This window comes from Columba livia, chromosome 14, assembly GCF_036013475.1.
Source record: "Columba livia isolate bColLiv1 breed racing homer chromosome 14, bColLiv1.pat.W.v2, whole genome shotgun sequence".
NCBI classification, from domain to species: Eukaryota; Metazoa; Chordata; class Aves; order Columbiformes; family Columbidae; genus Columba; species Columba livia.
The window spans coordinates 11642552-11665697 of record NC_088615.1 but is presented as its reverse complement, the minus strand read 5'-3'; the positions used below and the strand labels follow the sequence as shown (position 1 = coordinate 11665697).

At 39.5% G+C, this 23146-nt stretch overlaps 1 protein-coding gene across 3 annotated transcripts in view; it reads right to left on the bottom strand.

The window, feature by feature from the left end:
• The window catches only part of ADRA1B (adrenoceptor alpha 1B), a 62059-nt gene that overhangs the window by 5708 nt on the left and 33205 nt on the right, over positions 1-23146 (bottom strand). For 2 of the 3 annotated variants that reach the window (XM_065030042.1, XM_065030043.1), the window contains one exon: positions 11912-13192. In XM_065030042.1, coding sequence (XP_064886114.1) covers positions 11912-12872 — 961 coding nt within the window. In that variant the 5' untranslated portion in view covers positions 12873-13192. Of the gene's footprint in view, positions 1-11911; positions 13447-23146 lie in introns of those variants that run through there. The other variant, XM_005503505.3, reaches the window with a different exon arrangement.

The window sequence follows — 23146 nt, the reverse complement described above, 5'->3', positions numbered from 1 at the left end:
TCTCTTCAGGGTTTTGGAAAGTTTCTGAGTTTTTGTGTACAGTCCCTCCTCACTGTCTACAGAGAGAGAAGAAAAGCTTGTTCTTATCCAGGAGGTGGTTGAGATGGCTGTTTGCTATACATGCCATGTACTTCTAAATATAGTTTAATTTGGTGGCTATTATGCAAAGCTTCACTGCCTTTCACCTTATAAAGACACAAAAAATATTTTTATTAGCTTGTATATCTTTAATATTACCTTTTCCCCTACTTTGTTTTTGGAATTAACAATACTTTTTATTTAGCTGCATGCATGCTTTACCTCATAATTAACCTGTCAGGAGCAAACAACTGTAGGCTGTTTCGGTACCTAGATTAATTGATAAAGCTAAGCCTACTAGATCCGCTCTCTAAACATCAGACTAATATTTCCTCCTCTAATCTCCAGCTACTTTCCCATCACAGTCTGATAAACAGATTAAATATTTCCCTGTACTGATTTAGATTACTTTTCAAAATGGCTGGAAAATGTTGCATATGATTATCTTCTCAGTGATTTATTTGCGATGGGGTAGCCAGAGTGACTTCTGTACTCAGACTGGTCACTTTCCTGATGCCTCGTGTTTAACAGCCTCACTCTAAGGGAATGCATATTTTCTCTTTTACTGTTCCGCACTAAACCCTGTGATTTATTAGACATAGCACTGCAACCTTACCTATGATACTAATGAAGTTTTTGCAAAGCCTGTGTCCACCACAAATGGAGAACAGGAAATGTTTCAGAAACTCAATCAGCTTTATCAGTTTTGATGGTTTTTGACCATGCTCACAGACTTGTTGGAGCTATTCAGTTTGGAAATACACTGAACAACAGCAAATACCATAAAAATGAATTAAGAAGTATTTTATTTAGTAAAAACTAATTTTATTTAGGGTCTGACTCTTTGTTTGTAATGAATGCTTTGTTACACAGAAACTAAGTAAAGCACCCTTGGTGAAATTAGGGAACATTGTGGGAAACAATTTGCCATATTAATTGTATTCACTTATTCTGTGGAATATCTGGACAGCACATCACTGAGACATTAAAATTCAGAGTCCACTGATGTCAGTGAGAGTCTTTCAAAGCTTTTGTACAGGCTCATAAGGACTTCAGGGGACTTTGGAAGAGTCCTTAAAATAGCAGGGTGGGCAGCAGGAAAATCTGGACTGGTTTAATCGTGATACTATTAATTAAGGAAAACTCTTCACTGAAGGAGGTTTTGATGTAGCCCTCTGCAGAGGAGAAACGCACGCACGCACACACACATACACACACTCACTACCTGTATTCTTTCCCGCTCTCTTATTTTTCTTCCATCTAAATATCTGCTCCTTTGCTACCTCTCACCACTGACTGCTATATTCATACAGAAAAGAGGATGGGAAAGTTAAGACCTTCTATTTAAGGATCCTTAAATAGAATAGATCCTTAAATAGTTAAATAGAATAGATCCTTAAATAGAATAGTTGGCAGGCTTCTTGACAATAGTGTAACGCTCAGGACATGTTTGAGTTTCCACTTTGTGGAAGAAAGAACTCGGCATCAGAATTAGACCTGTCAATGCAATCAACCAACCAGACAAAACCCCCCAAACTGCTTCCAGGAGAATGGAGAAAACTCGCTACTCTAGTTGTGTGCATACACAGGTGATCAGATACCATAGTGATTAGCCAGAGATAATGTTTGTGAGCTAAAACTTTTGAAATTACCTTTGATATCTCTGTGCCATTGTGCCCTATGTGCTGCTTCCAGCCACACAGAGTTAAATAAACAAATGTGTATAAGTGACCATCAGTTGTTTGTGATGACAGCCATTTATAACATATCACTGGGTTCCACTGTGTAGTTATATTTCCTCCCTTCATCCTTCATGCAAGGTACATATATATAATATATTTATACCTGATGGGACTGAAAGCCAAGAATTAACAGAATTACGGAATTATTGCAGTGGGAAGGGATGTTATAGGGTCTTGTGTCCATCCTCTTCCTCAAAGCAGGGGCAGCACTGCATCAGGTCCCCTGAAGCCTTCCCTTCTCCAGGCTGAAGAAGCCCCATTCCTTCACACTCTCCCCTCACAATGTGCTGCAGCCTTGTGATCATTTTAGTTGCCTCCACTGGGCTCACTCCATTCTACTGTTGCCTTCTTCTGCCAGGATGTAGTACCCAGACACGGTCTAATTAATGTTAAGTAAAAGGGCTTAATTGCTTCTTTACTGGCTCTATTCCTGTTACAGAGCCCAATATGCTGCAGCTTGCATCTGGTAGGGGCATTTGAATAATTTTGCATCCTATGTTAATGTTTGTATGAGTCATCTTCATCGGAGAGGGCATTCTCTGTATATTTTCAAAGATGCCATATATTTATTGTTTGTACCCAGTGGGAGGAAAATTTTAAACGATTAATGATTTTGTAATCTAAAATTAGCCACATTCTCCTTTACTGTCTGCCTTCTCTTTAATAGCTCTGCTTTTTCTTTTTCTGTCCAGGCAGGTTCACTTTCCAGTTGCTTATTTGCTTTCCTCCTCTTAACTTTAAAATATTTCTTTCTACTCTCCTTATGTCATATGTACTTTTTAACTCCAACTGCTAATCTCTTTTCTAATCACCTTATGTTGTGGTAATTGACTTTCTATTAATTAGATTTTAATGAGCTGTGTATTCAATATCAACTGAGTATTTAAATTACTTATAGAATCATCGGTTCTGTTCAGAATCAAGTATGTGATACTTAGGTTAGATAAGAGTCGGGCAAGAGTACCATGAATTTCCTGGATATAAGGAGAAAAAGTCTATGGATGCATTTGGAGTTGTCAGGTGCTGTGTTTTCTGCCTGTTACAAAAAGTAATATTTTAAAATCTTCTAAATCCAGCTTTGCTTATGTGAGAGCCAACATGGTGTGAGTATGTGTTCCTCTTTACTGGAACAAATACATCATTTGTTTTTGTTGAAACAAAATGGTTTGTAGTTGTTTAAGTACCTTGCTGAGTGTCACTTGATATACCAGTAATAACAAACTAGCTACAATAAATATGTTGTGAAACTATAATGGGATAGAAAGAGGGCTTCACTGCACAGATTTCTGTCCGTGTCTTAAGGTTAAAGAGAAACCATAAAATTTGAAACTAATTGTCTTTATTCGTAACAAGTAGAGAATGAAGTGTTTCAAAATTTGAAACTCTGAGTGGAGGTATTCTGGAGAGAAAATCACCATCTTGTTTGAATACCATAAAGTAGAAATAGTTAGACATTCGGTAATAAGTATTTGGAAGTTTTGTTAGAGGGTCTGCTCAAATTCAAGTAGTTAAGGTATCTTTGGAAGGCAAACATATCCTCCTTTATTCGGAGGAATTATTCTGTTCTGGTGCAGATAGAAGTCATTCTGACTGGAGTTAAAACTGAACTTTTCAACATTACACACGAGAACATGCCAATGTTTTAAAAATCACTGTAGTGATGAAAAGCATTGCAAACCACAAAATGATAACAAATGAGTTCAGAAACATGAAAACCAGGAACCTTCAACAGCATCAAACCCTGTCTCAAGAAGACAACTTTTGCAAAAATGAGCATTGTTTTGCAAGAAATTTGTTTTCTGATGGAACTCAGCCTTCCTATAAAGAGTGACTTGGTTGAATTTGTACTGTGGCGAGCGGGAGCCTGTCCCGGGGCTGGGCAGCAGGCAGCTGCGCAGGCCGGGCCGGGAGCCTCCGCATCCCTTGCGGCTCCCGCTCTGGTTCCTGCTGCAGCCAAGAGTGCCGGGAGCTGCAGCCACCTCCTAATGAACAGAGAACGCTCAAACGCTACATGTGCACAGCTAGTAAAATTCTCCCTGTAAAAGTAATAAGCTGCCCGTGACCAGAGTAGTTATGAGTATGAATGTAGAGAATGTGGAAAGGACGTGTTTGTCTTTTATTTAAGCTTTCTGCGGTCCCTTTTACCACATGCTTAGCCAAGTCAGCATGCCAAGGTTTTAAAGCTAATTGGATTTGTAAAGCTCCTGATTTCTTTTCTTCCAGCATTCAGTGTTTGTTTACATTCCCCTGGACTTATTTAATACAGGAAAAACCCCCACAGTTTACAAACAGTAAAGGATGAAATAGAGAGTATGGTTATAAAATTAAGAGTTGACCAAGCTGGGAGGGACTGCAGGCCTTCTGAAGAGGAGCGTCAGGATAGCTGTGAAAAAAGATCTTGAGAAATAGGAAGAGCATCCAAAATCAAGAGTGTAAAATTCAATAAAGAGAATGAAATGAAAGATGGTTGTTACTACTACTACAACCAAGTAATGATGGCTAGTGTTTGATTATGATTTTTGAGCATGTTGGCGTCTTTGTGGGATACCTTGGGGTGTGTATCCCAGTGGTGCCAGGGCTGACGACACCCTGGGGATCACAGTAACTGTGCAGTAACCAACATGGCACAGAGCAGCACTCCCCTGTTTGTGGGTAACGTGTGTGTGTGTTGGGGAGAGCACTTTGCTGTTGAGGAAGGAGAAATATCAAATAAGGAATAACTGACAAGATGATGATATTGCAGAAGATAATGTGGGAGAAATAGAAATACAAATATGATGCTGTTTCAAGTACAGCTGTTCTCATTCTTCATTATATTAATAGGCATGTTACGTATATGTCCAAGGTTCTAGGCCACCTATTAAGAAAAGTGTCCTGGTTGTGAGGAATCTATGTGCTAGAACTGACTACCTATAGCAGTTGGAGGATACTCTTTGCTGGAGTCTTCTGGCCGTACAGTGAGCAAACACTTGTAAGGGGTGGTGAAGGTCTCATTCAACAAGTCCTCACCCCTTGAGTCTTTCATTTCTCTGTTTTCCATTTGAGTGAAGGAAGGCAGAGAAATCTCCCCTAACCGGCCTGAGAGGGTAAAAGTTTATACTCATTTCTCCATCTCAGTCAATCACAGAAATAAAGGTCTGCTAACTATTATATTAGTGATACTGACTAAACTCAGTAACTCCTACCAATCTAAGCCCTGATCCTGTTTTGGCAAATTCTTAAACAAACAAATGAAAGCAGCGGACATACAAATTGCAGAATCTGACCATAAAGAGTGCTTCCCTCTATGGATATGTTTATGAATAAGCACAAAGCCTTAGGAAAATGTTTTCCTTGCTGTCTTGTAGGCTGAGAAAGGCTATTGTTTTTATTTTCTTATCCTAATTTAAATCCACAATTTCTTATAATCCACACTATTTACCTCTGATTAAGGGTGCCTCATATTTCAGATTAACAGATCACTTCTATGAGACCTTCTTGAACTTCATTCACAATAGCTCAAATTTCAGAGGCTTTTAAAGGCTCTAGAAAGAGAGACTTATCTAAAATGTTCAAAATAAAACCAGGACTTTACCTCCCTTGAAGCTTTGCTAATGGTAGTTGTAATACAGATGGAGATCAGATCCTTTTACTAAAACCCAGAATTGCTACATCTTCTTAAGTAACTGTAAAGCAGAGTAGCTACATTTACCTTTTTAGGGAACAGTGACTATGTATTTAACCACGGAACTACTAACATTGGCACTCCTGGCATGGTAAGATTGTCTCTGATGGCCAGAAGTTAAGAGATAATCTGTCATTTCCAGAGATTTTGCTCTCGTCTGCAGTCCATGACTGTGCTTCCTACAGCACCATACAAAACCTGGTGTTGATCCTTAAAGCATTGAGAGTTGAAAATTATTTTAAAAAACTTATATTACAACAGACCATTTGCAAGTTGGTATTTAGAGAAGCAATAGAAAAAAACAATTAGGAGTTTATTTGCCCAGCCCAGGAATTAAAAAAAAAAAAAAGGAAAAAGGTGGAAATCTGTAATTCGAAAAGGAACAAAACCAACAAAAAAAAGCAACAGGATTAAGGTTTTTTATGCCTCATCCATAGTTGTCGTATTAGCAAAAATGAGATACAGAAAAATTCCACCAAGCACATTTTGGCACAAACTCTACATATCCTTGTATATATACTAGTCTACCACCTCTCAGTCCAGAAAAGCTGTGATGAGTTACACCACGGAGAGAATTCACTTGTGTTTAAATTGTGTTACCCTCACATAAATATGGGGAAATCAAGATCAATTTTAGTAAGAATCTTGTTTGGTACTCTAAAACTGACAGTAGACAGGGACAGAAACACGATATTATTGTTATTATTTTGTCCAAAAGATTTACAGACTGTTGCAGCTTGCTAACTAGAAAGAATACTGGCCAAGCTTATGCTTGTTTTGCAAAGGATTAGCTGATGAAGGGAGTCTAGAAAAGTTAATCTAAGTTTGCTGACATTTAATTTATTTTACTGAAATATCTTCTATTACTGGGCATGCTTTGGTGTGTTTTTCTCCCTGTCTCACTTCTAACTTATAAGTGAAGCAATCTGTCTTGGACATAGTCAGGAAACAACAGGACTCTAGTATGGAATTGAATAACGCAGATACAAAGATCTTGTATGAACTTCCATTATATTTTTTCTCTGTTATTACGTAGAAACTGATAGTAATTGCTTTTCCGTTTCTAGTTATCACTTTAAAGCACATCAAAATAGCTCAAAATCTTGCAATGGAGGAGGACTTCAGTGAAGATATTAAAAAACTCATAACTTTTTGTTCATGTCTGTATTTCACAGAGAGCTACACTAAAGAACATGCGGCTGAGATCTTGAGGTATGGCCTCAATGCTTTTAGGACCATATGCATATGTGTAACTTTACTCAGTGCTTTCATCACGACTACCAACCTGAGCAATAGCACATGTACTTGCAAATACCTTTGGCAAAAGGATCTTGTGCCCACTGCCTTGCTGGGTGCTGAAAGCCGTGTTTCCTGTGAAATTATCACTTGTCTCCTGTCTTTGATTTCAGTAGTTTTGAGATTTCCTAATGCTGCCCAGTGGCTCAGCCCTGATTTTTTTCTTTCCTTGGAGCTTTCTGATCACCTGAGGTAGGATTTGCAGCAATCCCTGATGTTGAATAGTCACCATGAGTTGATTTCTTTGTATTTTTTTTCTGTATTGCTTTGTGTATTTGATTTCGTATGACCGTAAACTTTAAGATTTCCCTTTGTTTCTCTGACCTGCAAATCGAAAGCCTACATAGGAAGTACCCCAGAATTTGTGCAGTTTCATCTGCTTTGATAGCAAATAACTTTGTTCTAAAAAATATAAGTCTGTAAGTAACGGATAATTGGCATCCTTTGCAAACCAAAGCTTAAACCAGGGCTTAAGGGAGGCTATTTTAGTAGTAAAATTGATCATAATGAAATAATCTAGTCCTCCACTTTTGACAAAACATGCTGTACTGGTCAAGAAATGTCCTTATGATGTTTAGTTTTACAGGAATTGGCTAGAAAATAGGAGGAGCAGGTTCCTGCTCATCTGTGCAATTGAACATTGCACCAGAAATTGATCTGCCAGTGGGCAGAGGGTCAGATTGCCACATATATCATTAATTTGTCCAAATTCCGTATAACTATTAACTTGGGGGCATCCAATCTAGGGAGCTAGGCTAGTTAGAGAGGGGAAGAGGGGGCAAGACCAAAATAGGATTGAAGACAAACCAGGCCTAAAACCTTGCAGAAAGCAGAACCCAGTAGCATTGACAGCACTGGATGTAATGCCCTGAAGTGTTTCCCATGGGAAACTAAGTGGCCTAATTTAGTATTCTTGGTGCAGAGATGCAGAGGTTGGCCTGATGTAACATAAATCTACATCCTGTACTTGAATAACATTTTATTTTAGGAATAATTTTGTATGGGCTGACCTGTAACATGCAGAATATTTTTATGTTCTTTTTTATTATTTCATGGAAAGGTTTCACAAGGTTAGCATGTAAGGATAGTCAAAACAGTTGTATCTTCTTTATGAAGCTCTAGGGACCTTACCCTCCTGGCATTTGAGTTACACGAATTTTGTTTCTGACTTCAGCGGACAAGATCACAGGTTTTGTGGGAGCAGGGGGAGTTCGGGTCTGACTGAGAGGTCAATAATGCTCTGCTGGTCTCTGCAGTTAAGCAGGAGGCTGGGGAGGTTACTGTGCTTTGGGTAAAGTACTGGAGGTGATGAATTGTCCCTTTGCTGGGGGTTGTGTGTGTGTGTGTGTCTGGGAGAAGACTGGCAAGCCCACTCTGATATCTCAATTAACAGGAATGAGACTAAACTTTTACCTAGTAGCCACGGGGAAACATATGATCCTTCATTTTGGATTATTTTTTTAATAAATGTATTGGCATAAAATTGGATATTCCTTTTTTTAAAGAAGGAGTTTTAATTAGTGTTACTTTATTCCTGCAGGGCTCTAGTCTTTAGATAAAAATAATCTATTTTAATCAGTGTTTTTCAGTAATACATATTTAACACAGTCCTGATGCCTAAGAAAGGATTTCTATGGGGGGAAGAAAAGAAACATTTGTTTTAAAGAACCAAGATATTTACTCTTCAAAGCTGAGTCACTGAATTTATGGCACAAGAAGTTGTCTTAAAGACACATATGTCATCATTTTATTTTTTATGCTGCACCACAAATAATTTTGAGTGTCAAGACAACTGTTTACAAAGCCACAGACCATTTAGGAATGTGTGCAACACGGACATTCTATAGCTCTTGCTATGTGGAAAGAATATCCAGTAGCTACAGGAATAAAAACAAATTTCTCACATGATTCTTTTTGATACCAGTTTTGCTGCATCACCAGGTACTTAACACTAAATGCAGCACAGTTCAGTCCTACAAAAAGATTGTGGGTCATTCTTCATGCTGATCGTTTCATGATGCTCAGTACATAATAATGTCAGTGCTGTGATTCCTCTCCCTAGCTGTATACAGAGCTCTGTCAGAGAGATTTCCATGCAAATCCAGTGAAAAACAGTCTGTAAATGTTGATAATATTTATTTTCCTTTGTTGTGGAATATTTATTCAAGCAATATCCCTGCTTTCAGCACCACATCAATTCCCCGTATGTGTCTGCCACCTGATGCAATAATCCTTTGTCTGGGATATCAAAACGGGTGGCTGCAGAATATATTGAAATGTCAGAGCGGGAGAATTATAATTTCATCTGTGAATCTAGTAGAGGAGCTGAGAACACCCTTAACATGAGGGAAACTCCTCTACATATAAGCAGATTTGTTAAGACATGATTTTAGGGGTTTGAGTTAATGGTGCAAATATAAGGCATGAAAAACACATTCCAAGGAAGAAGCCTGTCCTTCCAGTATAGTGAAGGTTGGTTGCTAGTCTGGACTCAGTAGCAGACAAGGTACTGTAGTTTGCAGTCCTGCACTGATGAGCAGGTGGGTTGTGATTAAAGCAGCCCAGAGCACCTGTGGATGGTCTTGTAAATCATCAGTACCTTTTGGATTCTTAGGTTTGCCGATCACTGGAATTGATGTAATACCATTGTGAGCGTTTTGTAAGGGTTCTTAATAGTGTTTAATTTAATTTTGTGACTTCAAGACACAAAGTAAAAGATATCTGGTATGAAGAACACAGCACACAGCAAGCTCCTTAAGACATATTTCTCCACTGCTCTACTCTCTCCTCCAGTTAGGAGTGGCTGCATAATGCATGTCAGGAAAAGATCTTTTCCCCGCCTGTTTTACTGAGCAATGCTTTAGTCATGCCTAACATCACTAATTAACTTTGCACTGCTACACAGAGATGAAAAGCACAAGGTTCTGGAGTGTGCTGAATGAATCAAAAAAAGAGATCAGGGATGAGGAGCAAACCCAGCCCTATTCCTAGTCAGCAAAGAGAAAGCACCTACTATTTAAATGTGTTTGGATACTGCATTGGATACTATGTGTACCGTTTTTCCACCCTTTCTTAGACTAAAGTTTGTCACTTGAGTTGATCCCCTGAAAGGGTTTCTAGACAGAGGACAGGAGGGCCGGCAGTCTATATTGCAATGCCAAGATGCTGATTTTTCCCTCTTCAAGCTGCCACAACGGCAACTCTTTCTGAACCTCAGCCCTGTGGGGCACCAGGAGCTCACAGCGCTGGGGTGAGCGTGCTGGGGCTTAGGGGCCCTTGGTCTGTGTTGAGTCAGAGCTCCCAGCCAAGGGTTTAGCCCTTCAGCCCCCCAGCAGCTCTGCAGCACACAATGTGCTGTGGTGGAGGCTCTCAGCCCGTCACCCCTCTGATGCCTTGGACACAATTGGTATGAGAGATAAAATCGTTTTGTGACAAGCAATAAATTCTCCACTCATGTGTCTTAAGCAATGACTCATTAAACCTGGCAGGAAAGACCAGGCGTTTTGAAATAACCTCTCAAAAGGAAAACTGTCACTCAAGAAACTTAATTGTTTCTTACATTGCTTCTGCGCTGGGACCATAATGTTTTTAATGGACTGGTCTTCATCTGTGTTCACTGAACAGCATCAGTAGCTATACTGGCTTCTGTTAGCTAAGAATATGCCCTACTGCATTCCCATTTGCCTTTTTCCTTCAAAGTTCCTTCAATAATTCAAAATCAAGGAGGCAATCAGAGGATCATGACCTACTGGCTACATATCTAGCTATGTATTTTTGCAATAGTTGGAAACTTGCTCTGTTACAAACTTTCTTCGAGACCCAGCACAAGGACTTAAACTTCAGTAGCCAAAGAGAACTCACAATTTTCCTTCTGTTTAGAATTTTTCACATCATTGACATTAGTTTTATGCCTATTGTGAAGCATAAATATTTTTAAGTTTATGATACAATAAACTAGAGATTATAACATTGCCCTGCAATATCTTAAGTACTTGTCTTGCAGTAAAGACTCCAGTCTAAATTATATTACACATTCACTGATACTATAATTTTACAAGACTTCACCAGGATCAGGTTGCTCAACTCAGTTTAGTTTTCTGCAACAGTCTCTAAAAATATTCGCTTACCACTCAATTAGAAATGTTTTGGTGGGGTAACTAAGTAAACACTAATACAGAACATTAATAAAGGCTTTTTTTTCCTTTTTCTTTTTTCACATCTTCCCATATTTAGGCTGCCAGTTTGTCTGTGTCTCAGAGAAATTAATTTTGGACAGATATTTTTGAGGGCTTTGTAATCCAGTGTCTTGAGATATTCCACTTCAGAAATAGTGCTAGTATTAAAGACAATATGAGCAAATTTCACAAGGACTTGGGAACACAGGGCAACGTGTTAAGGCTACATCAAACGCTTTAGTAATATTTCAGAGTTGAAAGTGAACAAAGTGGCTGCCAAAAGCTCGCATGGCAATCTTCCGAAATGCCTGAACTAAGACCTAGTGAAACCAATGAGAACCTTTCTATGAGTATCAGTGGGATTTGTGTGTTTGCCTTTGGGATTTGATCAGTGATGTATGAACTGAGAACTAGAACTTTTTCAGCTTCCCAAAGCTCAGGAGAGTTTTGCACCTCATAATTAGATCAGGTTCATTTCCATTTAAGACACCTAATAATGCCAGAAGACCTGCTGGATTATAGTTTGGACATCTAAGAGAAGTTTAAAACAAGAATATTTCAGTGCTGAAACTCTTTCTGAGTTCTTAGTCAGGATTTTTGTTAAAGCATCCTATAAAAATGTTTCTGAAACCTAATTCAATTCAAACAAAGAACATAAAGGGCGATTTAATATATAAACTCCGAAGATATTGTTCCCTGATTTGACATGTGCCCCATCACTGAGGACTACGAGATGAGCAGGCTTTCTGCAGGCTGCACACTTCACAAAGTTTCAGCATAACTCTGTAAAAGCCAGCATCGGAGTGCATTACTTTCACTTCCTTTCATCTGCTCACTGCAGTTCTCAAACTGATATCTACTTCCCATTCATCTGATTTTTCTCTAGGACAGTTTTGTAGTAAACAACTAACCCGCTTCCTCCCCCTCCCCTCGCAATCCCTTGATTACCAACTTACCTAATGGCAGAACAATGAAGAAAGGTAGCCAGCACAAGATGAACATGCCAACCACAATTCCCAGTGTCTTGGCTGCCTTCTTTTCTCTAGAGAATTTAAAAAGTTTGAAAGCTAAGGAGTTCCTGGGATTGTGGCCCTTGGACTTGGTGCTGTTTAATGTGTCCTCATGAATGTTCTTGTAATGAATCCGTAAAGTCAGCTCCTTGGAGTTAGACATCCCTTTCATAACCCCAGCTTCCAGGTTTTTCGTAGTCTTTTTTGCCACTATGTAGACCCGACAGTACATCACGAGGATGACGATTAAAGGAATGTAAAATGACCCCAAGGAAGAAAACAAAGCGTAGAATGGTTCTTCAGTGATACGGCACTCTTTATCATCCTTGGGTGCTGGTTCTTTCCAGCCCAAAAGAGGCCCAATAGAAATCACCATGGAAAGGACCCATACACCTAGGAGAGCTAAAATTGCCCTTCTTCTTGTTACCAAAGTTGGATACTGGAGAGAATAACGTACCCCTATATATCTATCTATAGAAATTGCACATAGACTTAAAATAGAAGCTGTACAGCATAGCACATCAACCGCTGCCCAGATATCGCAAAATATCCTCCCCAAAACCCAGTAGCCAAGGACTTCCAGTGTAGCAGAGAATGGAAGGACAGTAAAACTCAGCAACAAATCTGCTATTGCGAGGTTAATGATGAAGTAGTTTGTAGGGATTCTTAAATGTCTATTGCAAGCAACAGAGAGAATTACCAGGATATTACCTATAATAGCAAAGAGTATAAAGGCACCTAGGATGAGCCCCACAATTATCGCCCTACTGATATCCAAGGCAGGTGAATCCAGATTGCTTGCTGTCTCATTGGAGCTGTTTGCAGAAAGATTGCCATTATTTAGTGCAGACAGTTTCAAATATCCCGGTATTGATGAATTGGATTTATCGCCAAGGTAGGTATTCATCTTAAAAATCAGCCTCCATATCAAGTTATGGTTGGATCCCTTGCACAAAGCGCAGGTGGTTTGAGTTCAGCTGGAAGTTATCTCTCTACCCAAGAAGTTGCTGCAAAGCACCAGACGGTTTTAGATCGAGAACTCATCTCCCCAGCAAGCTGTCAGCTACGAGCATGTAAAACTTGCACAGCGTGAAGTCCTCTGAAGGCTGTCAGAAAACATAGGCTGTTCGAACTTGCTTAATTTCTCATACAAACTCGTTTAAACAGAAATTAGCAGGCAGAAGTCTTGGCTGGAGCTTGAAAGCAGCTGTTTTGATCATGACGTTCCTGAAAGAAAAGGGACGTTTAGTGGTTTCCCTTGCGCGCTGGTGGTTCTGTTGGAAGGACGCCCCTGTGTAGCTGCGGTGACATGCGTCCCCAAGCAGCGTTTGTCAGCGCTGAGGCAGCTCTGCCCGAGCGCTGCCTGCGCTCGCTGCCTGTGCCGGTGACATCACGGCGGCCGGCCCGGCGCGGCGCTAGGGGGCAATGCAGCCCAAGTTTATTAATAAACTCCCGTATCAGGGGCTGAAAGCTAAACAAATGGAATATATCAATCTCAATTAAAGCATTTGCCACATAAATCTGGATTGAAAACCTTTAAAAAAACCCAGTTTTATTATCTGGGAAAAAAACGCACTCGGTGGAATGTGGTGTAAAAAGCAATTTCAGTACAAAATGATCTAGCGCCCTTTGCCTTTATTTTGTAATCGAAGTGAATCACATGCCAATTTAGAGAACTAATCACCTCCCACCTTCTAAGGACAAGTAGGTAGGTTCCAAAAATCCCTAGTTTATTCATGGGTTCAGTATTTAGTGATGGCATAAAAACATACATGGAATAGTCTGTTTCTAATTGTAAACTTGCTGTTAATAATGAAAAGTAACAGGTTATCAAAATAAAACTCTCTATTGAGATCTTTTTGTTTTTTCTATGCTCCTATGTACCAGGCTTCATCTCCTCTTTTCTACCTAGATAACTTTTCCAAGCACATGTGCATTGTGAATCCAGCCCTGACAGAGCTGAGCACCCTACAGCCGAACTGAAGGCAATGAAAAGCATTTAGTAGTCTTTTCAAGGTACTCTTTACACTTAAGTATGTTCCTGTATCTTTGCTAAAGGCTGTGAGATCATTGAGACCGTTGTTAACTTATTGTAGCTCTGGGAAAACCTGCAGTAACCTATACATGATAAAAAAAAAAGAAAAAAAGAAAAAAAAAGTAACAATTGATTTATTCTTTAGATATTAGTGTTTAATGATGAAAACAGCGGTTTCTTCATCTTGTGTAGCTTTGTGTCATCAGGTGGAGATAAATCCCAGAGCTTTATAGCTCAATGCCATGAAAAACAAAAGGTGAAAGATTAACTGAACATATAACTGCCAAAATACTGTTCTCCACTTTCTGTCATCAGATTATGTCCTACAGCTGTTGTCTGCAGTACTCTGGGTTACTGTATATCGATTTTCCTGTTACAAAATGTACTGGCATTAAAATAAAAGGTTCACTTTTAATAAGGCAGCTATGGCTGAAAGTTGCAGCTGAGTGCTGCTTTTAGGATCAAACCATGTAAACAAAAGCTCTGGTTGAATTTTATTTGAGGGCTGTATGGCAGATGTTTGTATAGCCCTTCCCAACAGCAGGGACTATAGCAAAGCACTATCGTTCAAAAACTTTTCCTTGAAACATTTACAAGGATTACATGATAACATGTCATGAAGTCACTGAAGGGAAGAGGAACAAACACTCAGTTTATGAGTTTAGCCTTAGCTGTTCTGTCTGCTCTCTCTAAGGCAGAGCTTTCATTGCTAGTAAAACCAGTTAGCAGCCTTTGATTTTGGACATACATCCTTCACACTTGCCGTTCTTGCTGGACTCCACATAACCACTCATTTTCGTTTGTGTTTTCTGATTTTGTTTCTCCGCCTTGTCTGTTTCAACCATGAATCCCTGAGGCTGGGGGCTCTCTCCTGTTGGGAGGCTGGGGAGGTGGGATTCCAGCCGTGTGCGGCCAGGGCAGCGCGCTCGGTGCCGCTCTCGATGCAGTTGTGGCAGCAGCTGTTTGCGTGGGTGTCCTGGTGGGGTTGCGTAGCCTGCAGTGAAGCCCGCACCTTCCCACTCTTGGCCCTTGAGCTACATTGATTAAAGTGTGATTGGATCATTAGGTTCACACAGAATGATGTTTCCGCCTTTGACATGTAAGAAAATATGATCGCTGCAAAGTGCAGAGAGTTTGGATAAGATCAGTGAGGGAGTACACTGGTCTCCTTCAGTTTTTAGCTGGCAAAACATGGGACATGCCCAGCCTGCGAAGAGTAACAGAGTGGCCTGTAACTCCTCCCTGGCCTTGGCCACAGCACATTAGGATTTTGTAGCCCCAAGGAACCAGATCTTTCAACTTCCAGGAGTCAGCTGGTTCCAGCTTGCTGGCAAGGTCCAGGACACTGTGCCAACAGCAGTGGCAGGAAGGGGCAGAAGAGAATTGAATAGGGATTCTAACCACTAGTGGCTGGACTAAAACATGTTTCTTTGCTCAGTGTCTTTTGCTGGCAGAAGTACTGGGACCAGTCTGCTTCCCTTACTAGTGCTGCTTTCTGTGCCCCTCTAGATGAATGAACAGACAGAAAATTCCTATTCTAGAGGGCAAAGAGGAAGACAAAGCTACTGCTCATCTCTTATAGCCCTGTTGAGAAATCCAATGAGTTTTCAAATCTCTGTTTACCAGTCTGTGTAATAACACACTGGCTGAATAGCCATGAGGCTCAGCTGATTAATGTTCACAAATTGCTTTGAGATCTTCAGTGGCAGGTGTTATAATAAAGCAGAATGTATTGAAACCCAGACATGAACATTAACTATTTAGCTGCTTTCGGATGAATGACAGAAAAGGCATTGTGAAAAAATAGACCACTTTTTCCGCCAAGTTCAAGCTAGCACTTCAAGCTAGTGCAATTGAAAACATCTGATCAGAGAAATGCAGATCGTAGTCATTGCAGACGTGCTTCAGATGTTTCATAGTTTTCAATGAAAAGGTAAATTTAATAGCATGGAGATTCTACTCAATATTATTTCAATAATGATGTACAACAAGACAGGATGCCCTTTAGCTGTTCCATGTACTTCTGCTGAGAGCTTGCTGAAGGAGCAAAGACTGGATACAGAACCTGCTTTTGAGGAAATATGGAGAACATATTAATGCATTCTTAGACTAGTTTGAACTATGAAATACGCTGAACTTTTAGAATTAATTTTATTGTATTAGATAAATGATGCAAAAGGAGGACATGGCTCTGTTTTGCAAAGACCTGTGTTTCTTTTATTCTTTTTCGAAGTGATGTTTAAAATATGTACACGCATCTTGATCTGATTTCAGATCTGATTTCAGAAGCACTTCCAAGCACTTTTGTGACACTGATGAATAACAGTGCAGCCTGCTCCTAACTGGGCATGGGAGTATGAGCTGACATAGAATTTAAATGAGTATATCTACATATAGTTTTATATAATTCCTTTTAATTCTTTTATTTAATTAGAAAATCTGATAAATCAAAGAGAAAAACGAACAGATATGACTGAAGAAGAACAAGGCTATAGTGTCAGAAATAGCTTAGCTTATTCACTCTGACTTGAACAGTGCTGTAAACATGCTATCACACTTGGTTCTTGTCATACCAGCACAAACCAGAAAGCCTTCCTCCTATGAAAGAGCATGAAAATCAATACCAACAAGAAGGACATTGAATACAGCTGTAGAAATTTCTCACTTCTCTGCCACTGTGTCTGATACTAAAACATTCCCAAGAAGAGGAGTGAGGAGGTGGGCCTGGGGAAGGTTTTTTGCTCGTTTTGTTAATTACAGATGGCGCAAAATGTCACTTGAGATTCGGTACATGTGTTCTTTCTGAAATCTTCTTTCTCTCTCTGGGGACCACCAGGCAACACTTAAAATCCATAGGCAATGTGTTCCACAGAATTTCTTTCTTTTGTTTCCATTACTGCTGATTAGCAGATCTTTGTCCTTCATAGAAAACCTCTTTGGCTTAGCCAGAATTGTGAAAAATTTCCATGGACACTGGAAATATACAGAATTATAGTTTCCTTGTATCTCATGGTTGAGCAGAAGCTAGTTTTATTTGAATATGTGCACATACCCCCTGAGCCTCAGGAAGAGGTCAATTTCCATTATGAGAAAAGAAAAAAAGCATTTCAAATGTGAATTTTCAGTTGACTCAGTAATGATAGTTAAAAACTTGTGCTTTTATTTTTAGAGTAAGAAAAATATATCATAGGATTAAGAGCTAAGGTTATTAGCTTGAATTTGCCAAAAGAAGATTGGGAATGTTTGCAGTTTTGAATAATGTTTGGGTTATTTTTTTTTTTTTTTTTTTTGCTGTGGTTCAGTGCTTGTCATTTTTATGTAAATAGAATTTAAAGAGCATTTTCTAAGTAATATGTAGTCAATTAACTAAAATACTACGCTTTTTACATTGTCACTGGCTCTTAAATCCTTTCCCAGATTTAGGTTTTGCGGGCCCATTTCCCACACTAAACCATGTTTCTTCTCACACTCCTTTAGCTGTGCATTTCTGTTAGAGCTGTGCTAAAGACCCCCACAGTTACCGATTACTGATACAGGACCTATGTCAGACACAGACTTCATGAGGATGATGGCAGCTGAACTTTTTTTGGGCAGAGGGAAAAGGGCTATGCATTTAGTTATAGTAAAAAATCTGTATTTGGAAGTCTGGAAGAAGTATGTCCCTGCCTTAAAGAGAGAGAAAATAACACAAACTCTCTCTCACCAGCAGCAGGAGGAATGAGCGCATGACTGTATATGTAGTTTTCAGCTTAAAAATGCTTGGGAAGGTGATGGACTCACTTAATGCTGTCAGTCTTTAGAAAAACGTCACTGAGCAGTTGAATTAAAAACAAACAAACAAACAAACAAACCAACCAAACAAACAAAAGACACACCAGTGTGGAATCTGCGGTATTGCAGATTACATCCTCTCTAAAGACAAACCTTGGTGTTACAGGTCCCTGAGACAGTTTTGGGGGATGCTGCTCTTATCATGCCAACTGCACTTCATCAGAAACCGTGGGGCCAGTTCAGCGCACAGATTCCTCTCAGGCTGCCGACCATCCCGTGACTCTCATAACCATCCTTCACAAGTGCACTGACATGAGGAGCTCTAGACAGACAGACAGACACTGGTTTGTGTCTTCTGCTCTGAAAGCCTTACCTGTTTTTCATGAAGTACACAGTTTGCAAACAGACACTGCACTGAACAGACCCAGAAAGAGCAAAGACTGAGCAAGGACCTGCTAATCTCAGCAGGCTCCAGGGTGTATTTTCTTTTTCTGGGTATCACAACATAGTATCGCCATAGCAACCTGGAAGCACAGATGACTTCAAGCTGTTTGATCCTCCCAAAACCAAGAGAAAACCAGAGTAACGAGGTGCTACCTCTGAGTCTCTCTACCTTTTCTCTATGCTTTATCTAAACTATGCATTTTTTTCCATTTATCTACCTCCATGTTTTGATCGTGTGGTCCACAATTTGCTCTCTTTTGCCACCTGCCTTCTGCTTCTTGGAGTTGGGGAGAAAGGAGAGGCTGGAGCACGGCTACTCAGAAGACGATCTCTTACCATCTTCCTGAAGCTCCAGTAGCATCTCTAGCCTGCACACCCTCTTGCTACAAAAACAAAGCATCACTTAGTCAGTAGCAGGGATAAACAGCTGTAAACAGGCTCCTTCAGGCTGCTTGAACTAGGTCAGTGGGTTGCTGATCTTAAAAACACAAAACTCAACACTTCTGCCTGCTCCAAGGTAATATATTCGGCATCTTCCCAGGAGAGGACTAAAACTGTTGGAGAAGCAACTATCACAGAGTTAGATAAATATCAGACAAGTATCACTAGAGGATGAGAAAAAAAGTGAGAACTTTTGAAGTCCTGACTTTTCTTTATGGTCTGCTGGCAGGCTGACTTACAGGATATAATTTTCTTATTATTTATGACCCTCTTATCAATTCATGCAGAGAACTTATTTTCTGCTTGCGGTTTCACTGGAACTATCAGTGAAACAAAACACATGGTTCTGTCCTGTAACATCCCCTATTGCCAAAAAAAAAATCAAACTGTTTCTGCACATGTTTCACTCATGTTGTTCTTTTATAAATTGCAGGTCTCTTCTTGAGTGTTTCCACCTACTGGCATTGAACAATAGCGCATTTCTGGGAGCATAAAAAGTAATTATTGTGCTGGGAGCAAATTTCATTTTATTGAGTCTCCCATGACTTTTTCCAGGAAGTCACACTGGCTTGGAGCTGATAGCAAACTGTGGGGAGATCACAGAGCTATTGGAAGATAATATTAGCTGACAAGATGTTCTGATAAACCATAATGCAGAAAAAAATATTCTACTAAGTTACTCATATAAAGCGTGGGATATCTTTACTAAAAATATGAAAAAGTCATGAAGCTGTGTTTGATACATGTGCAGGATTATATTGTTGTACTCATTTTTTGTGTGAATGCAAAACAGTGAAAATTGGTCATAGAATATCAGTGTAAGAAAGGTGCTTGCAAAAAAGCCCCATGCTTGGTGAGCTGGTGTGGCAGAACTGCCCCTGCACTGCATGTGCTGCTGCTCTGGTTGTACAATGCGCAGTCTTGACTGGTTTCCTCTTTTCTTCTCTATCTAGAGTTTTGGTCACTTAGTTGCTGTTATACCACAGGGCAGCTAACCAGAACAATGTGGATCAAAGCCATAAATGCAGGAGGAGAAAGGGAAGCTTTTCAAATGGTTTTCTTGCACCCTCTCAATTGTTGCTTGAAATATGTAAGCCTTGTAGAAAAAACAGTCTCCACCCCAAAACAGAGACCATAGTCCTTATGAATTATGTCTTAAAATTAAAAGAGATGAGAGAAAAATGTCTGTTAGATTCAGGAATCTCTCTCTAATTCCACAAGACTGTGTTAGTTAGTCAGGAGCTTATTCACCTTCTCAAACCACTGAGATAGTCTACGAATTCTCTGCTGGGCAGTGGGAGGTGAACAACAGTTATCTCAGTCTTCAGGAGCCATTTTCACAGGGATCAGACTTTGGGTACATAAACTAAACAGCTTTATTTAAGGGCATGGACTTGCCATGGTGAATACTGGCTAACTGGCAGTGCAGGGTACACGGTGCTCCCTGTAATGGATTTCTAATAACGGTTGGTACTTTGGCTGACCAGAAGTCCTATTTTATTTCCTTTTCATCTTTCATCCTTTCTTAATAGTCAGATTTTCCTGCAGTCCTAGCCATGACTTTTAAATATGTTTAAAATACGTTTGGATTCCTTCATAAACCTATTGATTTGCAAGCTAAGAATGAATCTAAGTTCCATCAGCCTGAACATTCTATACTACGAAGTCTGGAATGGCCCAGGTGCCTAAAAGAAACCCTGGCTAAGTCAGTTGCCAGCTCATGACAGATATCACTTGGCATCCAAGTGACTGGAAAGCTTGGACCACTCAAGGACTCACACTTTAAACAAAACACAGCAGAACACAGACTAGGTATTCCGTGAGAAAGTTATTACGAAAAGACTGATTTTGTCTTTGGTGAGTGTAATAAAATAAACATGTAGCAGAAGTGTGCTGGTTAGTCATGGGGTGCCTGTACCACATCTGCAATGATAACCCAGACAGAAGCTGTGTGTAACAAAGTGTAAATCCCTTACAATGCTGTGCTAGACTGCACTGAGGAAAGAGGATTTCCTCCTGATCCCAGCTGGAGATGAGTCCTGAACCTTTGTGAAATCTTTGACACGTGCAATCTCTCAGAAATTTAATCCAATTAGGGGACATTTATGGGAAACAGATGATTTTCAGTGCTTGTGTTGTGCATTGGTTGACTGTTAGCCTGCTCAGCCCAGCAGGGGAACAGCCACGATAGCTGGAGATGATGGGAGATGGCTATGTGGCTTCTTGGCCAGAGTGGAGTGTGTGAGGAGAAGTATGAGTGGAGTGAGACGGGTCTGTCCATACCTGCCCAGAAGCCACCATGTTAAATGCCATCATAAAGTGTTTAGGAAGTTGCCACACTTTATTTGAACTGTTCTGCAAGGCTCTCAGCGCCTTCACCTCTCATTAGGTCCTACTGGTGAACACAAGGTCTTGTTGGATGCTCACCTGGGCTTCCATGGTAAAGCAATTGAATTGTGGTGGTGAGGCAGGAGAGGGATACCAGGCTCTCCTGAAAGAATCCTTCCTTTTCCTGTGCATTTAAGCTATGTCATAACTTGGCTCTTTTAGAATAGAATTACAATGAAATGAACTTGAGATTTTAATCTCCAATTATAGTCTGTTCTAGATAATAAAAATTAAAATTAACACAGATTGCACATTTTTCTTTAAAGAAGGTATTTCCATTAAATAAATTAGGCGCCATTTCAAATATTTAATGTGACATTCAAAGGACAGTAATTAAATGTTGAAAAAAAAACATTTTAAGCACATAACTCATGTTACTCACTGTCATAAAATAACATTGTGCCAAGAGCTGTGCAAGATAAGAGGTAGATTAGACATTTATGTGGCTGACAAAACAATCACTGATAAACTAGCTAAGCTGACTGGAGTGTTATAAATATCCATGCCTTGAGAAATAAACTTCAAGGTAAACTCAGGCTGGATAGAAGCTCCTCCTACTAGCAGATTATAAGTGATTAGTCTCATTTTCGTGCCTTCTTCTGAGCCATTTCTTCATTCTAATAGTTGGGTGCTGACCCTAGAGTTATATTTTTAACAGAGCAGAAATGTGGCTCGGTAAGAGATTTTTTTAAAGGTATCTGTAGTTGCACCGAGTGGGAATTGTGCTGTCTCGATGTGTTTGACCTTTGTCTTTAAGCACCAGAATGTATTATTGGCCCTTAGAAACTTCTGAAAACTCGCCCCCAGTCTGTGTGTGAGAGCTGGGATTAGTTCTGAGCCTGATGATCGCCCTCCCTTTGTTTTTAAATATCCAGATGGTTTATTCTGCCTCTAGCAGGTCATAGCAATTTGGGTCCCAAAGTGCTGGCGCATATGAAACCTAAACTTGAATTTTACAGGTTGATACATTTTTGCAAAAGACCAATACTTCATTAAAAAAAAATAATAACAACTCCTTTTTCATCTCTTTCCATTTCATTACGTTCTGATCATGGTGTGCACAGTACTTCTGTACATCTTTATGATATTCAGAATTTGCAATTGCAGCATAAATATCTCATTGCCAATAAGTGGATGGGGACTCACTGCTGATGAACACTGAAATTCATCTTGCTGTGGTGATATACCAACCCATTCTGAAGTTTTCCCTTGATGAAAATGCCTGGGAGAGTCACTGACTGAGTTTTATGTCTGCAATAATACAGGCCTTAAAATATAGACCCTAGATCTTCATTCAAAGAAATCAATGTCAATTTATAATCTAATTTGATCTGTTCCTTTCCATAAATTGGTATTTAGATGTATTCCAGGATATCTTTATTGGAATTAAGCCTTTTTTTTATTATTCTCGAAGTATTTTTGACTTCTAGTATTGTTAAAATATGGATATATCTGAGATAAAAAAAGTGAGTCTAGTCTTCCTTTCTTATTGGTTCCTGGTTCCCGCTAAAAATCCTGGAGAAGCTGGAAACTTGTATTTCTCCTCTGTATCTCAATAATTGTCCCATCTTTCCTTTGCTGAACTCATTATAGTAAAAATTGCAATGGCAGAATTGCTTGGAGAAGGATTGCAAATGGATAGAAACTTCTTTAGTTCAGCATTGAAACATTAAGATAATAAAGAAGTAAAGGACAAAGTGGACCTCTATACCATACGAGGAGGGCATGAAAGAAAGAGAACTTTTTGGCAAACATAGCAAAAAGAACTGGAACAGTGATTTCTTTTGTACATTCAAATGTGCCACTCCAAATAGTCTGTTAATCTAACAGGAGCAAGAAAATTTTGCACCAGTGTGTAGTCTGGAACTTGCTGAGAGAATCTGTCTCTTTTGTGTCTTTACTTGCAAGGACAACCAGAGACTCCTGTATAAGTGGGGAATCAAGATATTCCATCTTCCATAGTACTTTATTAAGACTCAGTTTGAGAGCCAGGTATTTAAGTGCTAATGATTCTCCTCCTTTACAATAGTATTTTGAATGCATATATACATATCATAATACTTTGAAATACACACTAGTCATTTCACACCACTCAGAGTAAA